The sequence below is a fragment of the Meleagris gallopavo genome, chromosome 22, assembly GCF_000146605.3.
Source record: "Meleagris gallopavo isolate NT-WF06-2002-E0010 breed Aviagen turkey brand Nicholas breeding stock chromosome 22, Turkey_5.1, whole genome shotgun sequence".
Taxonomy (NCBI): domain Eukaryota; kingdom Metazoa; phylum Chordata; class Aves; order Galliformes; family Phasianidae; genus Meleagris; species Meleagris gallopavo.
Genome location: NC_015032.2, coordinates 5,527,557 through 5,537,556, shown reverse-complemented (window position 1 = coordinate 5,537,556; position 10,000 = coordinate 5,527,557). Strand labels below are relative to the sequence as shown.

The following is a 10,000-nucleotide window of genomic DNA, read 5'->3' as shown; positions in this document are numbered from 1 at the left end:
CCCCCGTGACATCCAGGTGCAATGGCTCAAGAACAGCTCTCCAGTTCGGGCTGTGCTGCCCCACATCACCTCAGAGCTGTCAAATTCCTCCTACAACATGTCCAGCACCGTACAGGTGATGCTGCAGAAGGACGACGTCCACTCCAATCTCACCTGCCAGGTGCAGCACAGCACGTTGGCAGCCCCACTGAGGAGGACGTACGCGCTGGGCCAGGTCCTGCGAGGTGAGGCTCGCAGCCCCGGGGCTGGGGCAGGGCTGAGCCGTGGGCTCAGGGACGCCGGCTCCAGGCGCTGCTTCTCTTCCCAGTTCCTCCCAGCGTGTCTGTGGTCGCTGCACCGCCGGGCGCCGTGGAGGTGAACAAGACGGTGAACTTCACCTGCCGTGTGCGGGGCTTCTACCCGGGAGCTGTGAACGTCACCTGGCTGGAGAACGGGACGGAGATGAACGCGGGGAGCACCGCGCAGCCAGCAGAGACCTCCCAGGGCTTGTTTGAGCTGAACAGCACGGTGACGGTGCAGGCGGGGGAGGAGAAGAGCGGCTCCAGCTTCACCTGCCGCGTGGTGCACGAGGACCAGCAGCCCTTCTCCAGCGCGGGCATCCTGCGGGTCGCTGTCCCAACCCCAGAGAAAATTGACACCAGTTTCATCGGAGACAGCAGTGCGTGAGAGCTGCAGGGTGCATGTGGGGATGGGAGGATGGGAGGTGTCCCCCCGGGACAAGCTCAGAGTCCCCCAGAATGTGGGTTAAGGTCTTTGTCCTGGGGATGCTGCCGGATGTCCCCCTCAGTGTGTGCAGTGTCACCACGCTGACCCTGGGGCTTCCAGGTCCACAGGGACATTTCTCACATGTGGTTCCCATTGTAGAAAGTCTCATCTATGTGGCTGTGGGAGTGGTGTGCACTGTGCTGGCGCTGCTGGTGATTGCAATTCTCTACCTCATCCGGACAAAGCAGAGCAAGGGTAAGGATAAGGAAACCACGTGCGTGCCATGGGGGGGAGCTGCTGAAATGAAGTCACAGTTCTGAGAAATGCAGCATGCAGGCTGGCATGCCTGGGGAATGGGGAGTTCTCTGAACTATTTCCTTCCTAAACTATTTCTCCCCCATCAGGTAAGAGCTCTCCGTCTGCCAGGTGAGTGCACATCTCTGTGTTTCGCATCTGACCTCCCCCCCCATCTAGTCCATCACATGAGAAGAGGTACGTGGTGCACCTGACCCCTCGTTTCCCCTTTCAGGTTACACGAGCCGGAGAAGAGCAGTGGAGGCACCACCACCCAGGTGTGTCACCAACCTTGGGGACCGGGTGGGGAGCAGCCCCCAGGTGTGGGAGAGGAGGATGGATGCTGTGCACGAAGTGTCTCAGTGTCTCCACACTGTGGCTAAAGGGAGGAGGAACTGCAGTACTTCCCAACATCATTTCTGTCTTTGCCTTCTCTCCTCCTCCTCCCGGGAAGGTCTGGCTTTAGGACTGGGAGCAGCTGCACCATAGGCATGAGGCAGTTTGTGGGGTGGTTTTGCATTTGGTGACGTGGCTGTGTGCTGTGGGATGGACCAGCACTGCTGCATGTGCAGTGCCATGCGCAGGCGGTGTCGGCGCTTCGGAGAGCATTTTGGCACGGGTGGGAAGGGGACTCACTGTGCACTTTGCAAAACAAAACCCTTTGGTGTCTCACCCAGGAGTCTGATCCCAACAACCTGACCTACGCCGACCTGAATTTTGCCAAAGAGAAGAAGAAGAGCATCCGTCGCATCATCGAGCTGAGCCAGCAGTCGGAATACGCCTGCATCCAGGGCAGCAATAGCAGCAGCAGCAGCAGCCAGCCGGCCGCCAGCAACGACAACCTGACCTACGCTGACCTGGACATGGTGCACCTCAGCAAGGCACCCCGGCGGCCCGCCCCACGCCCCGAGGAGAGCAGCTCTGAGTATGCCAGCGTCCAGATCCAGAGGCAGTGAGCGGGGCTGGGGCTCCCGGGGGTCCTGGTCCTCCCCCTCAGCTCACAGAGGAGGTTTCTCAGCAGCACCGATGGCCACGGTACCCGTGTTCTGGGATGGAAGTGCAGCCTTCAGCACTGTGCCTGCTCCTGGGGGTTGACTTCTGTTTGCAGACTTGTGGGATGGCTTGAGGGCTCCTTGCCTTTGGGACTCCCAAAACCCTTGGCTCTGGGGACCCCTGAGTTGTGCACTGGGTTTGCTCACAGAACCTGAGGATGCGTCGCTGGAGAGCACTGCAGTGCATCAGGATCTGGGATGGTGCCTCCAAGCCAGGGGCTCCCACTGCCTTTGGGGGCTCTGCTGTGTGGAAAACGAACTCTGGCTTTAAAGGAACGATGTCAGTGTCCACCTCTCTTTCCAAGTGTCTCTTCCACGGGCTCCAGCACTGACGCCAATAGGGCTGGGGGGCTGTAGGAAGCGAGCTGCAGCCACGTTGGCTTTGCCCCATCACCAAACATCCTCCTCCTCCACACAGCCCAGAGATCTGTGCCCTGGGCTTGCACACAGCCCCTTCCAGCCAGGCAACCCTGTGTTTTTGGGGTGAGCCCCCCCTCACCAGGCACAGCCCCGTACCCCTCAGTAACGTTTAACATGTTCTAAATGTTTGCCATGTAAGTCTTAATTTCTAGAGCTCAACCCCAATGTTTCACGTGTTGTACGTGGGTGTACTGCTGTGTACGTTGCACTATAGGGTAAGATGTGCAAAATGAAGAACAAGGCCTCCGTAAAAACCCTGGAAACCCCATAGAGCTTCTGTCTGACACGCACCCCCTGCTTGGATGTGGGCTGGGGGTATCGGCAGCTCCCTGCAGCCAAGACTGGGGGGGGGGGGGCACACATACCTTCTATGTGGCCCCTGCCCCAAGACCTCCCCCCATCACCCATGGGATCAGTGTGGGGTGGGGGAAGCCCTGGCATTGCTTTGGGATCTGTGAGACTGCCTGTACTGACCGTGACTTTTTTTTTTCTTGTTGCTTGCAAGATATTTTTATAATAAAAGTGGAAAGTCCTGTGCGTTGGTGGCTTTTGGGGCTGTCACTGTGTCACCTGCCTGTGTGGTGGGGGACTGGCAGCTCATGTTGTGTGTTTGAAGGGGGGGTCATCCAGTGCAGCCCCAGTGCTGCAGCAAAGGGAAAAGGAGGAGGAGAGCAGCCTAGAGATGATGCTGAGCTTGGGCTGGTCAGTGCTGGATCCCTGAGCATGCATCCCCCAACAGCTTAGTGTGCCTGCAGCCCTGGACAGTAAGGCTATGGAGAAGTTCTGCATGGGTTGGGCTTCGCTGGCACAGAGCTGCTGCTGTTGGTCACACTGTGCTCAAAGCATGTGTGGGAATATGATGGTTTGGTCACTGTGCCTGGGTTCACAACCATAGCATGGCCTTAGGGCAGCAGCAATGGGATTTGTGGGCACTCCCAAGGCCCCAGTTTGGAATATGTGATCCCCTCGTGCTGAGGGCTGGATCCACCCGGAGGAAGATGATGCTCAGCACCCATCATGGCTTTGTTGGCATCTGCCTTTTATTGGCTGTGGAGAGAGCAGGGGGCCCAGATGGGGTGAACCAGAGAGTGTTCTTGTATCAGGGAGGGCAGTGGGACCAGGTGGTCACTAGGATGAGCAGAATGCAATGGGTGGATTGGGGAAGGGATGGGGATGCTCAACCCCCTGCCGCCCTGCCACCCCTCCCTATGGTCACCGTACAGCCCCCTGGCCTGCTGGCTGCATCTCAGCTCTGCTCAGTCTCATCCTTCCTGGGGCTTGGAAGCTGTTGCCTCATCTATCAGCTGTGATGTTTTCCACCCCCTGCTGTGCATCTACAGCTGTGGCAGGGCTGGGGATGCATCCCCACTGGATGTGCTGCCAGCAGCTGGGGTGTGATACCATCCCCTGGGTGCACAGGGTCCCTCAAGGCTGTGCAGGTGAACCAGAGAGAGACAACAAGGGGCAGAACTGGAGCATTTGCAGGGTTGGATTGGGGGTGGCAGAGCCCATGGCCCTTTGAGAAGGATGAGGCGAGGATGGTGGCAGCCACTTGGAACAGGAGTCAAAAGGATGGGGATGGGGTGATGACACGGGTCGGGCTGGTGGCACAGGGTCCTGTCCCATGCCAGGCTCTATAGGTCTAAGACCTCCCCTGAGTAGGCGTTGGGGTCCTCATCCGAGCGCGTGGTCACCTTGAACTGCCGCCGCAGGAAGCCCCCGTACCGCTTCTGATTGTCCCACTTGAGCTTGGGCCGGATGCGGCGCATGAAGCCCCCGTAGCGCTTGTGCAGCTCCGCCATCTCCTGCCCCTCAGCCCCCGCACCCTCGGGCTCCTCACTCCCCCCTGGCCCCGGGTAGTTCTCAGGGGCCACCCGCTCCCCTGGATTGTGGCTGAAGCCCCCCGACTTCTTGCTGAGGCTGCCCTTGCTGTGGGCGTTGTCGCGCAGCAGGGACAGCAGCCTCCCCTTGGCCAGCTTCTTCATGAAGCCCCCGTAGCGTTTGGCCGGTGCCAGCGGCAGCTCTTCAGGGCTGGGATCCTGCTCTGGCTCTGCCTCATCATCCGCCTCTGCTGGGGATGCTTCTGTCCCTTCTGTCCCCTCGGCCAGGGCCACCAATGGGGCCAGGAGTGCCAGCGCCTTCCTGCAGCTCTCCCACTCGGCGCCAGGTGGAGAGGAGCCCTGGCACTGCCACAGGCACATCTGCAAGACAGTGGCCGTGACAGCACCAGCATCACCCAGCACTTGGGTACCACCACCCCATCCATCGCCATCCCATCCCCTGAATCCATGCTGCCAAGCTCACAAGGAGCCAAACTTTGTGCCTTCCCAGAACCGCTAGGTGCCAGTGACCACAACCTGCAGGCCATGCACCACCACCCTGTGACAGCCCTGAGTTGTCCCTGCCGTTGTACCCCAGTGCTGAATGCTGGGGGCTGCTTGGGGCCAACACTCACCAGGGGCTGGATGCTGCTCATGGTGCCATGTGCCTGGTTGGCACAGAGGGAGCACTGGGTTGCGCAGTCAGCAGAGGCTGTTGCAGCCAGGGAGAGGCAGAGTACCAGTGCCAGCACCCGCTGTGCCATCGTGCCTCGCTGCCTGGGGAGGGTGAGAGTACAGAGAGCATCACCTATCTGAACCCAGAGCTGGGAGTCAACATCTGTCCATGCCCAGAGCCCATCTGTGTGCAGGGGGCACCTACCTCCTCTGCCTGCTCCTGGGGAGCTGTGCCCGCACCCACATGACTCACCTCCAGGATCTGCTCCAGGGGAAGAGATCCAGGGGATGCTGCAGGACACTGACCCCGTGTGGGCTCATGCACAAAGACCAGAGCTCCATCCCAGCCTTTGCACTGCCCAGCACGTATCATTTGCAGGCAGAGTCTTTCATTCCTTCCAGCATCACAGCTCTCTGCAATATTGCGATCGTACGTTTGTGTGGCACAGAGGGGATGAATCAGCCCTCCCCTTGGCCTTGGGGAAGAATAGTGCTGAGACGGAGCTGCTGGCAGAAGGGAATGCAGGGGATGCAGGGGCACCGGGTCACCCACCTCCAGCACAGCCTCGCCCCGTGCTGCACCCCCTGCATCCCTCATCCCACCTGCTGCTTCTGCATGCGGAGGGGGAGAATGCCAATCCCAGGCTTAATCCCTCCTGCCGACTGTGACCACCATCCTCCAGTCTCTGAGAGCCCTGTGCGAGGCCAGGAGGGCTGCATGCACTGTGCGATGGGTTGGAGTGGGGCACCAGAACCCCCAACAGCACCTGCAGAACTCAGGGGCTGCAGTGCCACCAGCCCCAGGAGCAAGACCCAACCCAGCAGCATCCCACTGCCTCCGCGCCTGCTTCAATCCAAGGTGGGAAGGCATGACCCAGAGGGATCAGTTACACATTAATGACGCATATTAGAGACTATTGTATTCTTTGGCACTGTCTGCTAATGTACTCTAATTGGCGCTGATGAAGAAATGTTAATGCCACGGTATTAATTCATGCTAAATTAAATTTGAATTTGAATTATCTTCACCATCGTGTGTCGAGAAATCTGAATTCTTCAGCTGCACTGCACAGCCCGAGTGCATCATCCCAGGATGGGCACAGACGTGGACACAGCAGCACTGACAGCCCCTTCTTATCTCAATGGCACGGAGCGAGGAGAGAGGACTCACCTGCTGCTAAGGTAAGTACTGCTGTGCTATTGTGCCCGGAAGCTGCAGCCCCGCAGTGCCCCGTGCACCCGATGTGAACGTACCTCAGCACAGATGCTCCCAAGGTGCTCTGCCGTCCTGCTGCTGCAGGAGGAGGAGAGAACGGGGCAGGGAAAGGAGAGGCAAGGTAGAGCTTTAGGTGAAAGTGAAAAGAGATGCTCAAAAATGGGAGAGACAAAGGGAAGAGGAAGAAAAATGAGGTTGGAGTGGGACCTGGAGCACCCTGAGGTGAGCTCTGCCAGGAACATCCATCCTGAGGAATGCATCTGCACGATCACAGCAGTGCTGTAAGAGACTGGGGGAGCCCTTGGTTTCTACCCGCGTCCTGTGTGCGCTGCATGGCCGCTCCTTCTCTGCCCCTTTTCTGTTCAGGTTTTTGGTGCCAAGACATAGGACAGCCCCAGGTGTGTCTGTGCACCACAGCTCTGGGTTACAGCCCCGGCTGCACCAGCACAGAGGGATGGGGAGCAGCCCTGAGTGCGCAGCTGGTGACAGAGCACAGCACGGCCACGGAGGGCTTTGCTCCCAGCCATCACCCCCTGTGTCTCTGAGCATTTCTACACAGAGATGTCACCATGCAGTGCAGACACCCGAGCTGCGGGTGTTTCTCCCAGACAGCTTGGGATCCTACAGGCACTTGTGAAGTAGCAGACCCTGCTCTCAGCAGCTCTCTCCACTCCTTACATTGACCTTTCAAATCACAACACACCCAGCGTCGTGCCATCACCCATCCCACTTCCTCTGCCCTCTCCTTGAGCTCAGCTTTGCTCTGGGGCTGTGCTATCTCCGTATGAGCAAACAGCCATGGCATCAGCATCACCCCGAGCCCCAGTAAAGCAATGCTGTGAAACCGCCAGGGGATGAGTGGGGCACCTGCAGCGACCGTGTGAGTCTTGAAATAAAGCAATAAAGCAACGAGTAAAGTGCGAAATGCTCCCAGCACAGCTGCTCAGGGATGTTTTGAAACAAACTGAGTCACATTCCCTCGAGCAGCTGTGATACCTAGCATCAAGGTGTGTGCGGGTAAAGGGAAAGGAACCCCAAATCCATGCACCCCGTCCCTACCTGCTGCTCGCCCCGTCCCGCTGCGCTCCCAGGTCAGGCTGAGCTGGGCATGGGCCACGCTGGGTGCACACCGTACTCACCGCCCTGCGCCCGCCCGCCAGCTTTTATGGCCACCGAGTCTCCTCCTGCGGCGGGGCCCCACTCCGCTCAGCGCTGCGGAGCCAATCGGGGCGAGGAAAGCCGTGAATAATCAGCCCCGCAGCATCCCAGCCACAGCCCTGGTGGGCTCTCTCGCTGCAGCCCCAGGGATTGGGTGTGAGCACTCCAGGTTGCTCCTTGGTCACTGCTACTCCACTGGGGTCCTCGGCATGGGCAGTGGGCAGGGGTCTCTCTTGGCTGCTGGGTGCTGAACGCAAGCCCTGCCCGAGGTGTGGGAGATGGGGAGCCCCCAGCCTCATGTTCCTGGCTTGGGAGAAGCCCCAGCCTCGTGGTGAAGCTTGGGAGAGGACGGAGGCCACCCAAAGAGCAAGGGGCAAACCCAAACTCCCCCTGGGGACAAACCCAAAGAGATGAACCCAAAAGGGCTGGGGGAGAGTGACGGTGGGAGGCAGGAAGCCCCTGCACCCTCTGCTTAGACCCGTACCCTGGGCACATTTCCTCTAAGCCCATTTTGGGGATGGGCAGTACTGGGGAAGCCCCAACCCATGCACCACTGTGCCCCATCAGCACTGCATCCTGACAGCCCCACTGCCCACAAGATCAAGGCACTCCGTCCCCATTCCATCCCCATCCCCATCCCATTGCCATCCCATCCCAATCCCATCCCCATCCCATCCCCACTGCCCCACTGGCTGCAGCGCAGCCCGCCCTCTCGCCTTGAAGACGGAGCTATTTTTATCGGTGCTCAAGAGGGATGTTTCCCAGCAACCTGCCTCTCTCCCCGGCTTGAGCACCAGCTGCCGGACACGATGCCCGTACTCAGCCTTCCCTGCGCACAGGGGAATGGACATGGCTGGGAGCTGGCTGCCTGCACTGCCACCACCACCTTTGGGGTGCTGCATGTGGACGGCACATGGCAACTCGTGGGTTTTGCTGGATGTGGGTTTTGGCTCACCCAGGCACCGAGGGAGCAGTGTATGGAGGGGTGAAGCACAGGCTGAGCATCCCCCATCTCCCTGGGCTGATGGAGGGGATGTGGTCTGTAGAAGCTGTGCTGGGAGATGGCAGTGCTGCAGGGATGGGGAGGCTCAGTCCCCACGAGAGCACAGGCAGAGGATGTGTGGTGTTCTGGTGTGTTTTCACCCTCAGCTGAAGTTTGCAGGCGCAGAACAAAGCCAAGAACAAAAGGCAGCCGCAAACCACAGTGGCATCCTCAGTGCTATGTGGGCAGCCCCGGGAGGTTTCACCCTCACTACTGAGCACCACGGGGTTCCACAGAGGGTTCTCACACTGAAACCATTACATGTAGCCAGCAGCAGTCCCTATCTCGTCCAGGACATCCCCAAAACCCGACCTCCTGCTGGTGCACTTAATTCCCATCCTGCCTTAGCCACTCCAAGAGCACCATCTCCAGGTGCGTGCTCAGGGATTGTAGTGTGGAGCATCCCAAAAGCAGCCCTGCTGGCAGCAGGATTTAGCTCCTAGCACACACCTGGAGCATCCCCATCCCCAGGTGGAGTGGGGCTTCTGGAGACTGAGCTAACCCCATAGGCACGGGATGGAGCGGGTGCCTCCACCTCACTTGCTGCAGGAAGAGATCGGGGTTCTCCCATCCCCAAAGCACCGCAGCCCCCATTACTTCCTATGTGAGCAAAGCCAGACGCATTCTGGTCCCTGCGGTCCGGGTGGGTGCGGGGGTGACACGGCCCTTTTGGGAAAGGCACTGACACCAAACCCACCCACCTGCGAGCGTAATTAATATTCATCCGTCTCTTCCTAATGGGAAACTGTCTGTGAGTCATGCTGACATTTCCCTGGGACAATGGTAATTAAGCACCTGGGTAAGAGAAATGAGCGGTAATAGAAAAGTTAAGTTTGCTTTAACTGCATCAGTTTTAAGAGGGTTCGGAGAGGGGGGGGACGAAAGTGCGTGGCACAGGGGGTGGAAGGCAGCGGCACGCAGCGTCAGCGACACCGGGCTATGCCCAGGGGCTGCTCCTGGCCCGGCTCCGCAGGATGCAAGCATGGACACGGTGGGGGGGTACGGAGCGGAGAAAGGGGCGATGACAGCCGCGGAGATAGCGGCTGCGGCCGGAGGGCGGCGTTCGGGGCTGCCTCGTGCTGGGCTGCCGTCGGCCGCACGCCGTGCCCCAGGCAGCAGGCTGGAGCAAAAGGGGCAGCCCCGCATCGCCTGCCGGGCCGGGAAGTGAAGGGCTTCCAAAGCGAACGGAGCTCGAAGCGCACGCAGGAGCTCCCCGCGCTGGGTGCGTGCAGCCCGCAGAGCCACCGCAGGGCTCCCAGCTGCGTATTTCGGGGGGACGACGGGGCGGGGGTGCGGTGTGGAGCGGAGGGATCAGCGGGAACTTCACCGCTCCCTAAAAGGAGGTGGGAGCGGCTTCTGCTCCCGATGGCCTCACGTTGGGGCATGGGAGGGGCAGGTCGGGCATGAGGAGAAATTTCGCCTCGGGAAGAGCGGTGCTGCGCCGGCACGGATTGCCAGGGGGTGTGGGGGGGCGGGGGGGGTAGGTCACCATCCCTGCAGGCGTTCCAGAACATGGAGATGCGGCAGCGGCGGACAGGAACGGGGCGGGCCGCACAGCCGCTCCATTCCCACCGTTACATAACGCCACAAACCCCGCCGGGGCGGAGCGCTCCCCACG

At 59.9% G+C, this 10,000-nt stretch overlaps 2 protein-coding genes across 4 annotated transcripts in view; one reads left to right on the top strand and one right to left on the bottom strand.

The window, feature by feature from the left end:
- LOC100541119 (tyrosine-protein phosphatase non-receptor type substrate 1-like) overlaps nucleotides 1–3,008 on the top strand; it is a 4,737-nt gene extending 1,729 nt beyond the window's left edge. The window contains exons 2-7 of the mRNA XM_010722481.3: nucleotides 1–224; nucleotides 308–658; nucleotides 865–960; nucleotides 1,110–1,131; nucleotides 1,235–1,277; nucleotides 1,677–3,008. Coding sequence (XP_010720783.1) covers nucleotides 1–224; nucleotides 308–658; nucleotides 865–960; nucleotides 1,110–1,131; nucleotides 1,235–1,277; nucleotides 1,677–1,955 — 1,015 coding nt within the window. The 3' untranslated portion in view covers nucleotides 1,956–3,008. The remainder of the gene's footprint in view (nucleotides 225–307; nucleotides 659–864; nucleotides 961–1,109; nucleotides 1,132–1,234; nucleotides 1,278–1,676) is intronic.
- Nucleotides 3,009–3,577: 569 nt separating this feature from the next.
- Nucleotides 3,578–7,342, bottom strand: PDYN (prodynorphin). 3 transcript variants are annotated; one of them, XM_019622190.1, is made up of 5 exons: nucleotides 7,242–7,342; nucleotides 6,221–6,260; nucleotides 5,220–5,380; nucleotides 4,927–5,068; nucleotides 3,578–4,672 (listed from the first exon to the last, which is right to left on the bottom strand). In XM_019622190.1, exons 3-5 carry the CDS (start codon nucleotides 5,306–5,308, stop codon nucleotides 4,106–4,108), a joined length of 798 nt encoding a protein of 265 aa, XP_019477735.1. In that variant the 5' UTR covers nucleotides 5,309–5,380; nucleotides 6,221–6,260; nucleotides 7,242–7,342; the 3' UTR covers nucleotides 3,578–4,105. The 3 variants fall into 3 exon arrangements, with proteins under 3 accessions (XP_019477735.1, XP_019477736.1, XP_010720664.1); XM_019622191.1 differs by lacking the exon at nucleotides 5,220–5,380 and having other exon boundaries at nucleotides 7,242–7,341; XM_010722362.2 differs by lacking the exons at nucleotides 5,220–5,380; nucleotides 6,221–6,260 and having other exon boundaries at nucleotides 7,242–7,333.
- Between the last annotated feature and the right edge of the window lie 2,658 nt (nucleotides 7,343–10,000).

Coding starts and splice junctions, on each gene's coding strand:
- PDYN (XM_019622190.1), bottom strand. CDS start 5,308: ATGGAGCTCTGGTCTTTGTGCATGAGCCCACACGGGGTCAGTGTCCTG. Junction 5,069..5,219: donor CCCTGGAGCAGATCCTGGAG/GTGAGTCATGTG, acceptor CACCCTCCCCAG/GCAGCGAGGCACGATGGCAC. Junction 4,673..4,926: donor TGAGCAGCATCCAGCCCCTG/GTGAGTGTTGGC, acceptor ACTGTCTTGCAG/ATGTGCCTGTGGCAGTGCCA.